General features: G+C 38.0%; 1 protein-coding gene across 25 annotated transcripts in view; it reads left to right on the top strand.

Moving 5' to 3' along the window:
- UBR5 (ubiquitin protein ligase E3 component n-recognin 5) overlaps positions 1-21069 on the top strand; it is a 159671-nt gene that overhangs the window by 72048 nt on the left and 66554 nt on the right. For all 25 annotated transcript variants that reach the window (XR_010159302.1, XR_010159306.1, XR_010159307.1 and 22 more), the window contains 5 exons: positions 11427-11543; positions 11626-11736; positions 12936-13090; positions 14172-14289; positions 17334-17518. Coding sequence is in view for 13 of the 25 variants with exons in the window: in XM_016959749.3 (XP_016815238.1) it covers positions 11427-11543; positions 11626-11736; positions 12936-13090; positions 14172-14289; positions 17334-17518 (686 nt within the window). In the remaining 12 variants the exon portion in view is untranslated. The remainder of the gene's footprint in view (positions 1-11426; positions 11544-11625; positions 11737-12935; positions 13091-14171; positions 14290-17333; positions 17519-21069) is intronic.

Raw genomic sequence — 21069 nt, 5'->3', positions numbered from 1 at the left:
CTTTTTTCCATTAAATACCAAATTTAAAATAGCAACATCGAAAAAACACTTTTTACTAGCACATGATGGAAATCTAGAAATTCATACTTGAATTCTGGGAAAGAAAACAGCTTAAGCCTTTAATTAAACTGTTAAGCATTATCATAGTGATCAGTAAATACCATTAGGTGCTTGTTTGCAGGGCTGAATGCTACAAGAGAATGTAGAGAGCTATTAAAGGGAAAGAAGACCTTGTTTTTATGTAACTTTAGGAAAACAAAGTATTATACAGGGGCGCAGGATAAATACCATGTGAAGAAACTGGTAATATGTGAGACTTATATTGGTTTCTCAAAATTAGTTAGGGGTAGTGATTCCTGAGGAGCAGAAGGTTTTGGGGGAAGGCTTGATAGGGAATAGAGAGGTAGGTGGAGAATGCAGGGAGATAGGGTGTCAGGATGCACTTGGTATTTACCATTGGTGAGAAGAGGTACCAGCACCAGATGAGAGTGGTCTGCCAAGAGTAGGGGCTTGTCTAATGAGGGGTCCATTAGGAATTCCTAACTCAAGACAGTTTGAATGTCATGCTAAGGCTAACACTGGAAAACCAGAGCAATTGCAGAGCATGCATCTATCATTTTATCTCCTCCATGCCACAGACATTGCTGCTAATTGCCTAGTACCTTGCTACTTATGGGGGCTATATTAATCACAAGATCGGATATTGAGCCTGTCTTATGAAACTTGTGAGGTTTAGTGCAGGAGACAGGTGGTGATTAGTCATCCAAAGTAATATTCTTAAAATGTGACTTTCCTTATAATCTTGATTGGGGTTTGCTTTTTTAAAAAAATCTTGGTAACTTGCATTATTTTGACTGAAAGTGTTATTTCTACGTTCTTGACATACCAGGCTGCTAAAGGATAGTCTCAATTTTGTACACAATAGTAAACTTGGAATTGGCTTGCCTCTGATCCATTCATTTTTATGGAGAAGGAAACTTCATGTCTTTGCTTATTTCAAATGTCTTGTAAATGGCAGATGCAGCAATGAAGTTTTTTTTTTATACGGGAAGGAGTAGCTTTTTTAGGAGTGGGGGCAATCAAAATATGCATCCTAGTTTAATTTCAGAAATGACCTAATACAATACTCTTAAATATTAAGTATGGTTGTTAGTGTCCATAGTAATTTTCATTTTGTCTTTTGTTAGGGTACGAGCTTAATTCTGTTGGTAAAGGAACTGGATTAGTACCTACTTTCCCAGCATCCATTTAGAGGAACAACCAGTTCTTTAAAATTTTACCTTTTTTTTTTGTTTTTTGTGATGGAGTTTCGCTCTTGTTGCCCAGGTTGGAGTATAGTGGTGTGATCTCGGCTCATTGCAACCTCTGCCTCCTGTGTTCAAGCAATTCTCCTGCCTCAGCCTCCTGAGTAGCTGGGATTACAGGCACCTGCCACCACATCCAGCTAATTTTTTATATTTTTAGTAGAGATGGGTTTCACCATGTTGGCCACGCTGGTCTTGAACTCCTGACCTCAGGTGATCCACCCTCCTCGGCCTCCCAAAGTGCTGAGATTACAGGCGTGACCACCGTGCCTGGCAGTTTTACCCTTTTGTAAGCCAATAAAATTATTTTAATGATAGGATGTTCTCTTTTCTTTAAGGTTTTGTGGTAATAGTATTGAATTGAAAATATTTGAGGTGACTGTAAAATACACATATTTCCCAAAATTATTCTTGAATTAAATGTCAAAACTAATATAAAAGCATAATTGAAAATTATAGGCATCTTGAAAGTTCCATAAAGACAGAAGTAAGGGTCATTCAGTCATTATTACTTTAGAAACCTTGATTAAATATGTGCCATGTGTTAGGCCTTTTGTTAGATGTTAGGGTGAGAGATTTTATAGGAAGAAGAAAAATAATGTTAATCTGTTTGAATAAGTACCATAATAGGTTTCCATACATACATACGTAATAGCTACACAATAGCACAGGAGGCATTGGGAAATCACAGGAGGCTGCACAGAATGATTACAGAGTGTGGACTCTGAAGTCAAACTGCTGGATTTCCAGTCCTAATCCTACCACTGTCTAGTTGTGTGATCTTGATCAAGTTCTTTAACTTCTCTCTGCCTTGGTTTTCTCATATAGATAGATATAGTAATAGTTTTTACATTATGGGTTTGTTATGAGAATTAAATAAGTTAGTTTATGTAAAGTGCAAAGAGCAAGGAGAAGCATGGTCCTGTCCCAGGAAGGGAGAACAGGCAGTTCCTGCAGGTCATGGGAGGGTGAGAGAGCCCAGTTGGGTATTTCCAAGTACGTTTATGTGGCACTTGTGTGTTATGTGCCAGGTTCTCTGTTAGTAGTGAATTGGACACAGACCAAAAAGATACAGATCATGCATGCCCCCTTTATCTGACTAGACTAGAATGAATTCAAGTTATGAAAACATTTTATTATAGTAATAATTTAGTGTAATAGGAAATTAAGGGCAGCCTATATGTACCAAAGTGAGAAGGGGAGGGAGTGCCTAAGTCTGTGCTCTAAGTTCAAGGTTATGATGTTCACAGTCAAACTAGCCAAGTTGATACTGGTTTCTGAAGGTTTTTACCCCAAAACATCAACTTTCTTATTATGCTATCCCTACTCCCTAAAATCTATCCTTTCTTGCTTCCCCTCCCTCTCTTCCTTCCTCTCTCCTCCCATACTCCCCGCCGACTCCTTTTTCCCGCTCCCTTTACTCACCCTTCTCTAGCCATTCTTTCCATCCTTCCGTCCATCCACCTTTCCATCTAACCATCTGTGCACCTACTGTTTTTTACTGTTTTTCTGGCTTGTATGACTGCTCGTTACATTTTGTATTTCTGGAATAGCTTTGATAATTCATTTACTTTGGTGAGAAGAGGTAATCTTTTAATTAGGTGGTTCTATAACATGGCTCCATTTTCTCTTCTCAGTCATTTTTGCAATTTATTTTTTCTAGATTAGAAATTTCATAATATGTTGCTGAATGTCTGCATGTAAATTGTAATTATATATGTGTTTATACCAACCTACTTCCAACAAGAATCTAAACCAAACACATTTTACAAGGCCTAAGCCAGACAAAGACGCCAGAGGAAAAGAAAACCATAGGCTAATAATATCTTTGAACATTGATGCAGAAATCCTCCAAAAAAAATTCAGGAAACTGAATTCAACACATATCAAAAAGATATACATCACGACCAGGTGGAATTTATTCCTGGCATATGAGGCTGACTTTATATATACATATTAATCAATGTGATAGATCATGTTAGCAGTATGAAACCTGAAAATCACATGAACACCTTGATTGATGCAGAAAAAGCATTTGAAGAAGTTGAGCATTCTTTCTTGATAAAAACTCTTTAACAGTTTAGCTGTGGAAGGAAAGCTCCTGCATATAATAGAAGCCATATATGAAAAAACCCATAGCTAACAATCAACAGGGAGCAACTCAGAGCTTTTCCAATAATATTTAATGCAAGGCAGGGATGCCTACTCTTGCCAATTCCATTCAGCATAGTACTGGAAGCACTAATGAACATCAAACAAGAAAAAGAAATAAAAGACATCCAGATTGGAAAGGAAGAAGTACAATTATCTGTATTTGCAGATGACATGATCTTATATGTAGAACCCCCTCCAAAATTTCACAAGAAAACCTGTTAGAACTAATAAATTCATTAAAGTTGCAGGCTACGAGGTCAACATACAAAAATCAGTAGTATTCCTATACACAAATAATAGCCTAGCTGGAAAAGAAATTAAGAAAATAATCTTGGCTAGGTGCTGTGGCTCATGCTTATAATCTCAGCACTTTGGGAGGCTGAGGCGAGAGGATCTCTTGAGTCTAGGGAGCTTCATGGATGGGAAGAATTAGTATTTTTAAACTTATACTGCTCAAAGTAATGTACAGATTTATACATAATCTCTATCAGAATTCCAGTGGCATTCTTCACAGAAATAAAAAGGCAATCCTAAAATTTGTAAAGAACCATAAAATACCCCAAATAGTGAAAGCAATAATGGGAAAATTGGAAGCACCATACTTCTTGGTTTAAAATAGTATTACAAAGCTATAAGCAATCAAAACCATATGGTGCTGGCGTAAAAACAGAAACATAGACCAATGGAACAGAATAGAGAGCCCAGAAATAAATCCAAACATATATTATTAACTAATTTTTGACAAGGGCACCAGTGGGGAAAAGATAGTTTCTTCAATAAGTGGTACTGGGAAAACTGGATTTTCACATGTAAAATTGGATTCCTATCTTAGACAATACATAAAGATCGACTCAAAATAGACAAAAGACCTAAATGTGAAATATGAAACCTTAAAAACTATAAGAAAATATAAGGAAAGCTCCTTGACATTGCTCATGGCAGTGATTTTTTTTGGATTTCACACCAAAAACTCAAACTTCAAAAGGAAGAATAAGTAAATGGAGCTACATGAAACAAAAAGCCTTTGTGTATAGTAAAGAAAACAGTCAACAAAATAAAAAGGCACTCTATAGACTGTGAAAAAATATTTGCAAACCATGCATGTCATAAGGAGTTAATATTCAAAATTTATAAAGAACACTTGAAGTCAGTAGCAGAAAAATAACCTGATTAAAAACCGGGTAAGGACCTTATAAGACGTTTCTTCAAAGAAGACATAAAAATGGCTAACAGATATTTGAAAAGGTGCTTAACGTCAGTAATTGTCAGGGAAATGCAAATTAAAACCACTGTGAGATACCATCTCACACCCATTAGGATGGTTGTTATCAAAAAGACGAGATAGCACATGTTGACAGTGATGCAGAGAAAAGAGAACCCTTGTATGCTGTTGGGAACTAGATTGGTATAGCTATTATGGAAAGCAGTATGGAAGTTCCTAAAGAAGTTAAAAATAGAGCCACCATAGGACCCAGCAATCCCTATTATGTACGTACCCAGAGGAGATGAAATCATGCATATCTGCACTTGGGCCAGGCGCGGTGGCTCACGCCTGTAATCCTAGCACTTTGGGAGGCCAAGGCTGGTGGATCACCTGAAGTCAGGAGTTCGAGACCAATCTGGCCAAAGTGGTGAAACCCCGTCTCTACTAAAAATACAAAAACTAGCTGGGCATGGTGGCACATGCCTGTAATCCCAGCTACTTGGGAGGCTGAGGCACAAGAATCACTTGAACTTGGGGGACGGTGGTTGCAGTGTGCCAAGATCACACCACTACACTACAGCCTGGGCGACAGAGCAAGACTCTTGTCTCAAAAAACTAACTAAATAAATAAATTTTATTGTGTATATTTGAAGTTTACAACAGGTTATAGGATACATGTATTTATATTGTTACTATAATAGATTAACACATCTATCATCTCACAGTTACTATTTTGTGACAAGAGCAGCTAAAATCTACTTAACAAAAATCCATAATATGATACCATTTTATTAACTGTAATCCTCATGACATAACAATTGCAGCTCTAGATTTGCATCCTGCATGTCTGCTGTGTATCCTATAACCCCATTTTCCCTCCCTCACACCCCCACACTGCTTGTCAGCCCATGGTAACCACTGCTTTATTCTCTACCTTTGTATATTTGACCTTTAAAAAAAAAAGACTTCACATATAAGTGAGATCACACAATATGTTTTTTCCCTGTGTCTATCTTATTTCTCTTAGCATAATGTCCTCTAGGTCTATCCATGTTGTGGCAAATGGCAAGATCTCCTTTTTTAAGCTGAATAATTATCCTTTTTTTCTGTTGTGTCTCTGTGTGTGTGTTTTCTTTATCCATTTGTCCATGAAGGACACTTAAGCTTTTTCCATATAATACCTATTATAAATACTACCACAATGAATATGAGAGTGCAGATACTTTTTATTTATTTAATTTATTTTATTTATTTATTTATTTTTTTTTTTTGGTGAGAGGGAGTTTTGCTCTGTTGCCCAGGCTGGAGTGCAGTGGCACGATCTCGGCTCCTTGCAAGCTCTGCCTCCTGGGTTCATGCCATTCTCCTGCTTCAGCCTCCCGAGTGGCTGGGACTGCAGGCGCCTGCCACCATGCCCGGCTAAGTCTTTTGTATTTTTGGTAGAGACGGGGTTTCACCGTGTTAGCCAGGATGGTCTCGATCTCCTGACCTCATGATCTGCCTGCCTTGGCCTCCCAAAGTGCTGGAATTACAGGCGTGAGCCACGGCGCCTGACTCGGTACTGTTAATAACATTAACTGGCAGGGCTTGGTGGCTCATGCCTGCAATCCCAGCACTTTGGGAGGCCAAGGCAGACGGATCACTTGAGGTCAGGAGTTTGAGACCAGTCTGGCCAACATGGTGAAACCTCGTCTCTACTAAAAATACAAAAATTAGCCAGGTGCGGTAGCGTGCACCTGTAGTCCCAGCTACGTGGGAGGCTGAGGTGGGAGAATCGCTGGAACGCAGGAGGCGGAGGTTGCAGTGAGCCAAGATCGTGCTGCTGCACTCCAGCCTGGCCGACAGAGTGAGGTTCTGTTTCCCCGCTAAAAAACATTAATATTCCTTACTGTTCTGGATCTATTTCTATCTAGTCTAGAGGAAACAATAAGTAGAATTATTCCCACCAGCCCTTTATATTGTAGAGTTGTATGTTACTCTGTTTCTTTGAATGGTGTTGAGAGGAAATGGATCCATTTCATTTGACCCCTTGTTTAAGCTCTTTGGAGCAACCTCCCTGTTGGAACCAGCTGATCAGACTTGTGGGTTATATTGCTTCACCTTCATTGTGCTTCCAACACTGAGGAAAATGAAGACAGAGGATTCTAAAAGTGGAAGTTGGCTGGGGAAGGTCTTTGTTTTGTTTTTATTGACATCTGGAAACTTCCAGGATTAACTAGATGTGTCACAAATGTAATTTAATATGAAGTAAGAACAAAATGAAAAATGATCATAAAAAGGAAAAGAAACTCGGCAGAAAAAGCATATGGAAAAGTGGATAGGCAGAGAGAGATGAAGTGTGAATGGACACAGTTGGCCAAATTGCAGTGTATCTTGTAGTTGCCATCATTCCAATCATGATGTGCAGTATATTGTATTTAGTGACAGGAGTTGGAGCTGCTACCTAATGATAAAACCAGTGTTTGCTCATAGTAGAAAAAATGTGAAAACCAAGTTTTGTGGGGCAAAATTCAGGAATAGAGATGCCAACTTTTTCACAATATGAATTAGTAAACATAGGTGTGGCCAGTTAATAGAGTTGGTGTTGCTGGGCCAAGTGTTTTTTAAAGCTTTGGCCACTATTTCATGTCTCATATTTTTAACAGTTTTCCTTCCCCCTTTGAGGAAGGATTTCTAGTTAAATTTATGACCCATTTATGTTGGACAGTTGCAGATTTACTGATTCAACTTCTTTTTGTTGAAAAATAGAGCTACAAACTACTGCTGCTCTTTAAGGAAACATGCATAGCCACTTTCTCTAGTTGGATTGAGCAGATGTCAGCTTGCTCAGAAGCAGCAATTCGTACTTCATAAAAACAATAAAAACATTGTTTTCTATGACTTATGAAATGAGTGAGCTAAAATACTGTCCTTGTGTATGTATTTGATTGTTTTGTATTTACATACAGTAAATTTCTTTAATACAGATAAATCTGAAGCAGGCAAGAAGTAGTAGGTGATTTTTTTGTCCTCTTCCTGTGGGTTCATAGTTGTGCTATTCATCTTCATTTGTCCATAGTGGGTTTTCAGGGCCTGTAGGGGTTTAATTGGCTCATCCAGGCCTTATCACCGTGGGGGACATTGCCCTATCTCTGAAAGATAAAGGCAAGTCAGTTCTGAGAGGGCCTCATGCACCATGCTTTTGCTTGGTTTGTTCAGGATTGTACTGCTCTAGTAAGGCATTTACCCAAAGAAGCTGGAGTTAAGATTCATTTGTTCATTCAACAGTTGGTCAGTGTGTTCCTGCTTTGTGCCATATACCAAGCTGGCATATGGTAATATAGTCATGAGTATGATATTGGCCTTTCTACAAGGAATTCAGTGGGGAACACAAACATTTACATAGAATGTAATGTGATCATAATGTGATCAGTGCTAGGCTGAAAGTATGAGTAAAGTGCTATAGGGGTTCTGAGTGGTAAATGACCAATACCACCTGAGAGATCTGGCAAAGGCATCGCAGAGGAGATAGCATTTAAGCAGCATTTTTAAGGTGAGGTGGGCATTGACCAAGGCACAAAGGTATTCCAGACGTATCTGGGCATGGGCCCAGAGTCACAAAAGGTCATGATGTGTTTGAGGAACCATGAAAAATTCAGAATTGCTGCTTTGTGGTGGGGAGTAGGAGAAGAGGTGGGATGGAGATGACTAGACAGTTTGCCAAGCAAGAAGTTAGGATATTGTTTTGCAGCAATTAAGAAGTCAACAGAGTCTGAGAAGTGACTTGATGTGATTGGTGGGGTTTTGCTTTGTTGTATTTGATTCGTTTTAAGGAGGTGAACATTACTGGCATGATGGGAGAAAGCAACAGGAAAAATCAAAAGTCGGTTATGAGAATGCTACAGTTGTTCAAGGAAATTGTGAGGATCTCAACCAAAGCAGGGGTATGGGGAGAGAGAAAGAGAAGAATCTGAGAGGAATTTGAGATCAGTTTAGAGATGGGAACCTGGGAGCACGCCTCATCTCTTCCTTTTCTCTCATCAGTCAGTTCGATTGTCGTGTCTCCCATTACCAGGTGGGTGGTGATGTCATTCATAGAGATAGGAACTACAGGGAAGGCACAGCTTTGCAGGAGATGGCGGATTCATTTTAGGGATGTCATTGTGCTTTTTAAGACAGCTGTAGGTAAGTCTGGAGATATGAGATTTACACATTTAAAAGCATGATGCTCTGGTAGATGAAGTCACTGAGGCTGAAGGTGAAGCACAATTTGAATACAGGGAGAAAGAATCAGTGGCAGGGAGTGCATGGTAGTACCAGGGAGATGGAGGGAAGACCATGCATGGTAGTGCCAGGGAGATGGAAGGTAGGTGGAAGACCAGTAGAGAATGGTGACCTATGAATTAGGGAGAGAAGGATGGGTTGCAGAACAGATAATGAACAGAGGCAAATCATTTGAAGAGTTTAAAGAGAAGATGGATTGATTACATACATTGAGCATTGATTTGGCAGTTGGAAAAAATGTCGTGTCCATCACTGAAAACTGGTAAGGTGAAACATATGCCAGGCAGTAATTCACTTTACCATGTTAGGACTGAAGGAGAGATTTGTTTGGATGGTTGTTGGGGGATATGGGAAGGAGTTGCATCCAGTGTGTCTGTGGGTTATCTTTAAATAGGAGGGGAGGAAAACCCTTCTTTCTCTGAGATGGGGAGAAGGGAGGAGGTGAGAATGGTGCTTTCATTAAGCAAATCTAGAGCTAGGAATATTGAGGAAGCCCCTGCCTTAGAGCTATCATTTTCTGGGTGAGTCAGAGATGAAGTCAGGGGAGGAGATTAGTCATAGTCGAATTTAATTGAGTGCTTTTTGCACTGAGCTCTGTGCTATGTACTTTATCCAGCTGACCCCTGAACTGTGAAGGGGTTAGGGGCACCCACTCCTCATGCAGTTGAAAATCCACATAACTTTGACTCCCCCAAAACTTACTATAGCCTCCTGTTCACTGGGAGCCTTAGCAACAACATAAAGTTGATTAACAACATATTTTGTATGTTATATGTAGTATATACTGTATTTATACAATAAAGTAAATTAGAGAAAATGTTATTAAGAAAATCATAAGGAAAAGAACATATATTTAGTATTCATTAAGTGGAAGCGGATTACCATTAAGGTCTTTATTCTCATTATCTTCATGTTGAATAGGCTGAGGAGGGGAAGGAAGAATTAGAAGAGGAGGAGTTGCTTTTGCTGTCTCAAGGATGGCAGAGGCTGAAGAGAACTATAAGCAGACCCTAACAGTTCAAACCCATATTGTTCAAGGGTCAGCTATATATGTTACTCCGTTTGGTTTTTACCCTGCACTCCCCTCTCCCTTACCATGATTTGCATTACCTTAATACCCATTTTAGAAATGAAGAAATGGTTTCAGAGAAATTGTATAGTTTACCTGAAGTCACATACTTAATAAGTGTTGGATCTAGGTTGGGGACTCACTTAGTCTGATTCCATTATAGTTAATTCTTAACCATAGGATTGAGAAGAGAATATGAAGTAGAAAGGTAAAATTTGATGCGGTTTCTATGGAGAAAGTCAGTAATGGTTTGTAGACATCCATGGTAAAGGTAAGGGAAGAATTGCTAACTTGGAGAATTCCAAATTTGGTCTCTTTTCCATCCCCCAATAAAAGTGACTTGAAAATAGGAAAATAGGGTTGACTGGTACAGGTAAAATAGACGATTAAAATTAGTATCATTTCTGTACAACACTAAGGCATAACCTGTTGTTATTGTGTTATATTAATAAATCTTGTAGACTTTACAAGTTTTAGCTGAGCACTATAACGTTACCATCTGACCAAATAAAATTGAATTTTGACAGAAAAACCAGAAAGACACCATTTGTTTATCATACCCTGGAGCCAGAATCCCAAAGAAAATGGAGAAGTACTGTGTATAGACCAATAGCATTTTTGCAACCTAAAATCCGTTACTGGCAATTTTTGCTGTGAGATTTCTAGGTAGCTTTGTGGCTCTGATCATTGGTTTTATGTTAAAGAAAATTATTTATTTACATTTATTAGCCAAGCTTTTTATAATTTAATTGCATTCCAAATCATTGCATGTATGTCAACATAAAAGTGAATGAATGATTACCTTAAATATGGGCACTTGTTTCCATAGCTTGAAAGAGCTTACAGGGAAAGAATCTTTTGATTTGACATCGTTTTTCTCTGTTTCAGCTCCTTATTCTGTTTTTCTTTTTTTCCCTTCACTCATTCAGCACATTGATTGAGCACCTACTTGTACGCTAAGTTCTTAAGTTACAGTGGTGAATAAGACAAAGCTTATACTTGAGTGAGATAGTGTATAAACAAATAAATATGTCAAGTTGTGAAGTGCTGTGGATTAAAAAGAAAGCAGTGTAAGGAACTAATGTGAGAGTGGTGGTTCTGTACATAGTGTCATCAGAGACAGTCTCTTGAGGGAGTGTCACCTGAGAAAGAGTAACACAGACAGAGGGAACAGCAAGGACAGTGGTCCGAGGGTAGGAAGAAGACCACTGTGACAGGAAGAAGGCCAGTGTGAATGGAGGTGAGTGAGTTAATGGAGGGAGCCAGGGCCACCTTAATTGGATACCTTGTAGGCTGTGCTAAAGACTTTGTATAGTTGTGGTTTATGTGTTTACATAATTAATCTAGATCTGATGAAGTGATTAAAGTGACAGTGTTCAAATCCGTAGATTTGGCAATTTTTATATTTATAGTATTGTATTTTACTTTATAGGATGGAACAAAATTCATCTGTATTGGGGCTTTGTATTCTGAACTTCTGGCTGTCAGCAGTAAAGGAGAACTTTATCAGTGGAAATGGAGTGAATCTGAGCCTTACAGAAATGCCCAGGTATTTTATTTTATGAAATCTTGCATTGAATAGCTCTACATATCAACATATAAAATAGTAATTTTTTTTTATGCTTTCAAAGAATCCTTCATTACATCATCCACGAGCAACATTTTTGGGGTTAACCAATGAAAAGATAGTCCTCCTGTCTGCAAATAGCATAAGAGCAACTGTAGCTACAGAAAATAACAAGGTATGAAACACTTTGCATTGATTAACATTTCATGCTTTAATTCTTGTTTTCTTTTTTTCTTTTTTTGCTCCTTTTCCATCTTTTCATTTTTGATCTATGTTAACATAAATACAAAGTGTCTCAAGCCTTAGTAATCTAATGTATATTTTTGTTGGCTAGTTTATACTGTAACTTTAAAAATAGCTTTCTGTGGCTGGGCCTGGTGGCTCACGCCCGTAATCCCAGCACTTTGGGAGGCTGAGGTGGGTGGATCATGAGGTCAGGTGTCGAGACCAGCCTAGCCAACCCATCTCTACTAAAAATACAAAACCCTATCTCTACTAAAAATACAAAAAAATTAGCTGGGTGTGGTGGCAGGCACCTGTAATACCAGCTCCTCAGGAGGCTGAGGCAGGAGAATTGCTTGAACCTGGGAGGTGGAGGTTGCAGTGAGCTGAGATCGTACCACTGCACTGCAGCCCAGGTGACAGTGCGAGACTCCGTCTCAAAAAAAAAAAAAAAAAAAAAAGCTTTCTGGTTTAAGGAAAGGCAAAAATATTCAAGAAAATTGCTAAGAAAAGATGTTGAGAAGCTAGAAAATACAGATTGACAAAGTATGGATATTATGTCTCAAATTATCGGTTTGGCTTTAAAGTCACTAAATTGTTTTGTTTTGTTTTTTTGAGACAGGGTCTTGCTTTGTTGCCCAAGCTCAAGTGCAGTGGTCGTAGCTCACTGCAGCCTTGAACTCAAGCCTTCCAAGTAGCTAGTACTGTAGGCACACACCACTGTGCCCAGCTGATTTTTAAAACTTTTTTGTAGAGGCAGAGTCTTACTGTGTTGCTCAGGCTAGTCTCAAACTCCTGGCGCCAAGTGATTCTCCCTCCTTGGCCTCCCAAAGTGCTGGGATTACAGGCATGACACCTGGCCTAAAGTCACTAAATTCTTTTAAAAATTAGTAGAGCAAATGTTTACTTCTGACCTTAAAGATGGCCTTAGACATTCATTTGAATAACTGCTATTTTGATTTGTGTGAAAAAAGTATTTTAGTTTCTAGTCTTACTAAGAACCTCTCTGAATTACTTATTTTTATAGCATTTAACTCAAAACATTTTAGAACTCCAGTCTTTAAAGTATATATGCCTTCCCCTAGTTTTTACCACAGTCCTTTTGAAAAGATGGCTTGATTTTATTTAAAGTTCTAATATTTTATTCTTTAGGTTGCTACATGGGTGGATGAAACTTTAAGTTCTGTGGCTTCTAAATTAGAGCACACTGCTCAGACTTACTCTGAACTTCAAGGAGAGCGGATAGTTTCTTTACATTGCTGTGCCCTTTACACCTGCGCTCAGCTGGAAAACAGTTTATATTGGTGGTGAGTCTATAGGGAGGAGGAATTTATCGGTGAATGCTTGTGTATGTATAGAAAGATGCTTTGAGTAGTGGAATACCAACATGAGAAGATCAATTAAAAGATTATGCCTTATGGAAGGGAAATTTCACTTTGGAACAAAGTAACATTTTTAAAAACTTTAACAGTTAAATTTATAAAAATACATACTTAGTGAATATAATTAATAAGTTTTATGAAAGTATAAAGTAGAAACAAAAGTCATTTAGAATCCTGCAACCCAGAGATAACTACAGTTAACATTTGGGGTATTTTAAATCTTTTTTTCCTCTACATAAACATGTACTTTGCTTTTACATAATTGAAAGTATAGGTTATAGAGTATTTTTTTCATTTCATTGTACGAATATTCTCTGCCTTATTTAATTATAGCTTTACTGTTAGAAGGTGACCTTACATTTTTTCTTTGTTGTGTTTTAAGGAGTTAACAGCAAAATTGCATTTTGGAAACAATATATAGGGGAGTTTCCTAATGAAGTATAATTATTTGGAAGAAAATATGTCAATTAGGCCCAGGCACAGTGGCTTTCGGAGGCCCAGCACTTTCGGAGGCCAAGGCCAGAGGATTGCTTGAGCCTGGGAGTTCGAGAACAGCCTGGGCAATACAGTGAGACCTAGTCTCTACAGAAAATACAAGAAGTAACTGGGTGTGGTGGTGGGTGCCTTGTAGTCTCAGCTACTTGGGAGGCTGAGGCAGGAGGATCTCTTGAGTCCAGGAGGTAGAGAGTGCAGTGAGCTGAGATCAGCCACCTGCACTGTAGCCTGGGCAGCAGAGAAAGGCCCTGTCTCAAAAAAAAAAAAAAAAAAAAAAGCAATTGATGAATTTCCCATAAAATTTAATTATAAAGGTTTAATAAAAGTAGATCCAGTTATTAATCTAATGCACAAATTATAATTAAGATGAAATTGTACACATTAATAGTTTTCTGAGGCGAAAATACTGGAGAAATGCCAGAAATGCTTAACTGATAATATGTGTAATTTCAGATTTATTTAGTGGGCTGTTTTACTGCTTATTTGACCAATTTATGTTTTTTGTTTTCAGGGGTGTAGTTCCTTTTAGTCAAAGGAAGAAAATGTTAGAGAAAGCTAGAGCAAAAAATAAAAAGCCTAAATCCAGTGCTGGTATTTCTTCAATGCCGAACATCACTGTTGGTACCCAGGTAAGTGATGGATTTAGCCTGTCTTAAGGGACCTCATTTCTCTTCAGAATCACTTTCTTCCCTTGTAAGCAGTTTTACAGATGAGCATCATTTGAAGAATCGGTTTCCAGTAACGTGTATGTGTCATGTCATTCTTCCTTCATTCAGTAGAGTAATACTGTATAGATTGTGGTTCAGTATTAGTAGGTTTCCCTATGGGGCAAGGTTCCCTGGCTTTAAGAATCACTTGCTACTTTTAAAATGCAGAGTCTGGAACCCCTTGCCTGAAATGTTTAAGTTTGTTTGGTGGTAGGGCCAGGCATCATTGTGTTTAACAAACATCCCGGGTGATTCATATGACTAACCTGTTTGAAAGATACTGCTCTATGAGGATGTTGTCAGCATGAGGCAGGGGGCTTTGGCAAATCCCCATTTCTACCACTTTCTGGTTTTTGACTCTGAGGTGGTTTTAGGCTTCTACGGGTACTATTTTCTGGAAGCTGATATTCTTAATATCTCAGTGGTTCTCTAAGTGTGGTCCAGAGACCCCTGCCTTCTCCTCAACCCTTTCAGGGACTCTGAAAATTTCCTTCATTTTTCTATTACATATTTGTGTCAGGCTGAATTAGCTTCCTATTAGCTGAATTAGCTTTGTCAGAAGAAGGTATCAACAGATTGAATGCAGAAGCAGACATGAGAATACAGCTGTCTTTTATTAAGTCTGACATTAAGAGATTTGCTAAAATGTAAATGATGTTACTTTTCTCGCCACTATTTTTTTGAAAATCTATTTTCCATAAAAATTGTTTATATGAATGTGGGGTTTTATCACTATTAAATATTTAAAACTTTCTCAATTTCAATTACTAATACACTCGATTTACTCAGTTTTAATTTACTAATTATTAAAACTAGATATGACCCATATAAACATAAGGTTTTTGGGATATGCGGTAATACTTAATAGTGAAAAAAGGAAAAAGGTCTTGAGATCAAATGAGTCTGAGAACTTCTAATTTATTACATTCTGGTTGAGGTTTATCTTCTGGGTAAAACTTAATGCTTGTATTCATTACAGCAAATGCTGTTATGAATGTTTAAAAACTTAATCCTTAAAACTTAGACAAAATGGTAGTTTTTTATTATAGAATGTGGTGTTAATTTCTTCATCTAGCACTTTAAATGCAGGTTTTTTTTTTTTTTTCATTACAAGGTAGTAAAATGTACCTATTCTTTTTCTTCATGACACCTTTTTTCTTGGTCTTCCTCATGTTCTTCTGCCTATTGGTCTTCGAACCAGAAAATTTTCAGCGTTTACCCACTATTTTGAACATTATTGATCGGCCTTCATTATTTATATTAGTTTCTTTGGACAGGGTATGCTCTCTTTTTCCCCCTGCTCCTCTCTTTGCCCCTCCTTCCCTCCTTTGTAGGATCCCTTCTTTGCCTATTTAGTTTAAATACTGATTTCTGATGTTCTGGACATTCTTTTTCAATTGCACTCATGTACTAGCAGGATGTTGCAGCAGCTGCCGTATCAGCAGGTAATATGGCATTACTGTAGACAGGGAGAGCAGAAAAAATATTGGAGAAAAGCTTTAAATAAAAAAGCTTGACACTAAATTGCCGAAAGATAGCATATGAAAATACCTTGGTATATAACCAAGGTTGTGTTTTAAACCTGTAGAATACTGGAGGCTGAGGGCAGTTACAGCTGCAGAACAAGTAAAATATTCATGTCTTAACATTGAAAAGAACTGTTGGTCACTTATTCAGCTGCATCTGTATTTATAGATCATCTTAAGAACTATTCATTTTATGCCACGGAGTTATAGTTAATGATACACAACTATTCTTTGGTAGAACTGTACCTCTAAGCCAATGTTTCCAGTTCCTGCACTTTTCAAATGTACCACCATCTTCTTTTGTTTCTTACATTTAATTATAAGCCACAAAAAATCATGATCTTCGTATGTACCTCTGGTCATCTACCACATAGTAAGATTGGGATATTGGAGAAATAAAAGATATCTCCAGAAAAAATGTTCCTATCTAAGATGGAGATACTGTTGGTATGTTTAACAGTGCTGTCTTGAAGGCCATTGGTTTTCGGAGCATGATCTGAGGTTAGTCCCCTGACAGAGTTGTTTTTTTTTTTTCTCTGTAAGTTATTTACTCCTAAACCCAGTTAAACTTCAGACACTAATGTCTACATATTCTTTTTTAATTTAAAAGAAAAATTATTCATGGAACCTTCTGGCTAGCAGGAAACAGTAGTCTTCTGGGATAAAGAAACATCTATAGACTAAAGTTATAGAGCCTATCATGAATTAAGGGAAAAAGTTATTTCAGATTGTAGGAAACAGACAAGAAGTGTAATTTTTTTTTCACATTTTACTTTTTAAATTATAATGCCTTTTAGTTTCTTCTCTGCTGTTTCTGCTCTGTTTTTTGTTTGTTTGTTTGTTTGTAGCAGAAAGGATGGGATATTTGCTGCATGAAAATTTAAAATTAATGCTAAATTTTTAGCAAACATGTTGAAATTATTCCTTTTCCTTAATATTAGAAACAAATTTTCTTCTCTTTTTCTTTTTTTTGAGATGGAGTCTCACTCTGTTGCCCAGGCTGGAGTGCAGTGGCATGATCTCGGCTCACTGCAACCTCCACCTCCCAGGTTTAAGCAATTCTCTGCCTCAGCCACCCAAGTAGCTGGGATAACAGGCGCATGCCACCATGCCCAGCTAATTTTTGTATTTTTAATAGAGACGGGGGTTTCACCATCTTGGCCAGGCTGGTCTTGAACTCCTGACTCATGATCCACCTGCCTTGGCCCCCCAAAGTGCTGGGATAACAGGCGTGAGCCACCACGCCTGGCCTAGAAACAAATTTTCTTAATGAAGACCTTTAAGGTGGTGCTTTTTCAGCCTTATTGATTGGGTAAGATTATACTGGGAAACCTAGGAAGCCCAGTAGTTTCATATATTGTATTTCATCCATTTGAAATAAATATTACATATATTTTTAAAGTTATGTCATCTTGATGGTGGTTTTCTTTTGTTTGCTAGGTATGCTTGAGAAATAATCCTCTTTATCATGCTGGAGCAGTTGCATTTTCAATTAGTGCTGGGATTCCTAAAGTTGGTGTCTTAATGGAGTCAGTTTGGAATATGAATGACAGCTGTAGATTTCAACTTAGATCTCCTGAAAGCTTGAAAAACATGGAAAAAGCTAGCAAAACTACTGAAGCTAAGTAAGTACTATAGCTTAACTAATCCTGCTTTGACACCAGTTCCTTGTTTGCTCTGCATATGAATGGGAATAATCAAGGAAGACTTAGAGGTGTGAAGTTGTAAACTCCTAACATGATAGGGTCTTGTTAAGGTTCCCAGGAAATTTGAAAGGAAGTGCTAAATTTTACTGTTTGTAACTTTGCTAATATATATATATATTATTAATTAATTAATTAATTTATTATTATTATACTTTAAGTTGTAGGGTACATGTGCACAATGTGCAGGTTAGTTACATATGTATACATGTGCCATGCTGGTGTGCTGCACCCATTAACTCGTCATTTAGCATTAGGTATATCTCCTAATGCCATCCCTCCCCCTCCCCCCACCCCACAACAGTCCCCAGAGTGTGATGTTCCCCTTCCTCTGTCCATGTGTTCTCATTGTTCAGTTCCCATCTATGAGTGAGAATATGCGGTGTTTGGTTTTTTGTCCTTGCGATAGTTTACTGAGAATGATGATTTCCAATTTCATCCATGTCCCTACAAAGGACATGAACTCATCATTTTTTATGGCTGCATAGGATTCCATGGTGTATATGTGCCACATTTTCTTAATCCAGTCTATCATTGTTGGACATTTGGGTTGGTTCCAAGTCTTTGCTATTGTCAATAGTGCCGCAGTAAACATACGTGTGCATGTGTCTTTATAGCAGCATGATTTATAGTCCTTTGGGTATATACCCAGTAATGGGATGGCTGGGTCAAATGGTATTTCTAATTCTAGATCCCTGAGGAATCGCCACACTGACTTCCACAATGGTTGAACTAGTTTACAGTCCCAGCAACAGTGTAAAAGTGTTCCTATTTCTCCACATCCTCTCCAGCACCTGTTGTTTCCTGACTTTTTAATGATTGCCATTCTAACTGGTGTGAGATGGTATCTCATTGTGGTTTTGATTTGCATTTCTCTGGTGGCCAGTGATGATGAGCATTTTTTCATGTGTCTTTTGGCTGCATAAATGTCTTCTTTTGAGAAGTGTCTGTTCATATCCTTTGCCCACTTTTTGATGGGGTTGTTTGTTTTTTTCTTGTAAATTTGTTTAAGTTCATTGTAGATTCTGGATATTAGCCCTTTGTCAGATGAGTAGGTTGCAAAAATTTTGTCCCATTTTGTAGGTTGCCTGTTCACTCTGATGGTAGTTTCTTTTGCTGTGCAGAAGCTCTTGAGTTTAATTAGATCCCATTTGTCAATTTTGTCTTTTGTTGCCATTGCTTTTGGTGTTTTAGACATGAAGTCCTTGCCCATGCCTATGTCCTGAATGGTATTGCCTAGGTTTTCTTCTAGGGTTTTTATGGTTTTAGGTCTAACGTTTAAGTCTTTAATCCATCTTGAATTAATTTTTGTATAAGGTGTAAGGAAGGGATCCAGTTTCAGCTTTCTACATATGGCTAGCCAGTTTTCCCAGCACCATTTATTAAATAGGGAATCCTTTCCCCATTGCTTGTTTTTCTCAGGTTTGTCAAAGATCAGATGGTTATAGATATGTGGCATTATTTCTGAGGGCTCTGTTCTGTTCCATTGATCTATATCTCGTTTTGGTACCAGTACCATGCTGTTTTGGTTACTGTAGCCTTGTAGTATAGTTTGAAGTCAGGTAGCATGATGCCTCCAGCTTTGTTCTTTTGGGTTAGGATTGACTTGGCGACGCGGGCTCATTTTTGGTTCCATATGAATTTTAAAGTAGTTTTTTCCAATTCTGTGAAGAAAGTCATTGGTACCTTGATGGGGATAGCATTGAATCTATAAATTACCTTGGGCAGTATGGCCATTTTCATGATATTGATTCTTCCTACCCATGAGCATGGACTGTTCTTCCATTTGTTTGTATCCTCTTTTATTTCATTGAGCAGTGGTTTGTAGTTCTCCTTGAAGAGGTCCTTCACGTCCCTTGTAAGTTGGATTCCTAGGTATTTTATTCTCTTTGAAGCAATTATGAATGGGAGTTCACTCATGATTTGGCTCTCTGTTTGTGTGTTATTGGTGTATAGGAATGCTTGTGATTTTTGTACATTGATTTTGTATCCTGAGACTTTGCTGAAGTTGCTTATCAGCTTAAGGTGATTTTGGGCTGAGATGATGGGGTTTTCTAGATATACAATCATGTCGTCTGCAAACAGGGACAATTTGACTTCCTCTTTTCCTAATTGAATACCCTTTATTTACTTCTCCTGCCTAATTGCCCTGGCCAGAACTTCCAACACTATGTTGAATAGGAGTGGTGAGAGAGGACATCCCTGTCTTGTGCCAGTTTTCAAAGGGAATGCTTCCAGTTTTTGCCCATTCAGTATAATATTGGCTGTGGGTTTGTCATAGATAGCTCTTATTATTTTGAGATACATCCCATCAATACCTAATTTATTGAGAGTTTTTAGCATGAAGTGTTGTTGAATTTTGTCAAAGGCCTTTTCTGCATCTATTGAGATAATCATGTGGTTTTTGTCTTTGGTTCTGTTTATATGCTGGATTGCATTTATTGATTTGCGTATATTGAACCAGCCTTGCATCCCAGGGATGAAGCCCACTTGATCATGGTGGATAAGCTTTTTGATGTGCTGCTGGATTCAGTTTGCCAGTATTTTATTGAGGATTTTTGCATCAATGTTCATCAAGGATATTGGTCTAAAATTCTGTTTTTTGGTAGTGTCTCTGCCAGGCTTTGGTATCAGGATGATGCTGGCCTCATAAAATGAGTTAGGGAGGATTCCCTCTTTTTCTATTGATTGGAATAGTTTCAGAAGGAATGGTACCAGTTCCTCCTTGTACCTCTGGTAGAATTCGGCTGTGAATCCATCTGGTCCTGGACTCTTTTTGGTTGGTAAGCTATTGATTATTGCCTCAGTTTCAGCTCCTGTTATTGGTCTATTCAGAGATTCAACTTCTTCCTGGTTTAGTCTTGGGAGAGTGTGTGTGTCGAGGAATTTATCCATTTCTTCTAGATTTTCTAGTTTATTTGCGTAGAGGTGTTTGTAGTATTCTCTGATGATAGTTTGTATTTCTGTGGGATCAGTGGTGATATCCCCTTTATCATTTTTTATTGTGTCTATTTGATTCTTCTCTCTTTTCTTTATTAGTCTTGCTAGTGGTCTATCAATTTTGTTGATCCTTCCAAAAAACCAGCTCCTGGATTCATTAATTTTTTGAAGGGTTTTTTTGTGTCTCTATTTCCTTCAATTCTGCTCTGATTTTAGTTATTTCTTGCCTTCTGCTAGCTTTTGAATGTGTTTGCTCTTGCTTTTCTAGTTCTTTTAATTGTGATGTTAGGATGTCAATTTTGGATCTTTCCTGCTTTCTCTTGTGGGCATTTAGTGCTCTAAATTTCCCTCTACACACTGCTTTGAATGTGTCCCAGAGATTCTATGTTGTGTCTTTGTTCTCGTTGGTTTCAAAGAACATCTTTATTTCTGCCTTCATTTCGTTATGTACCCAGTAGTCATTCAGGAGCCGGTTGTTCAGTTTCCATGTAGTTGAGCGGTTTTGAGTGAGTTTCTTAATCCTGAGTTCTAGT

The sequence above is a fragment of the Pan troglodytes genome, chromosome 7, assembly GCF_028858775.2.
Source record: "Pan troglodytes isolate AG18354 chromosome 7, NHGRI_mPanTro3-v2.0_pri, whole genome shotgun sequence".
In the NCBI taxonomy this organism is placed as follows: domain Eukaryota; kingdom Metazoa; phylum Chordata; class Mammalia; order Primates; family Hominidae; genus Pan; species Pan troglodytes.
This window is presented reverse-complemented; position numbering and strand designations above follow the sequence as displayed.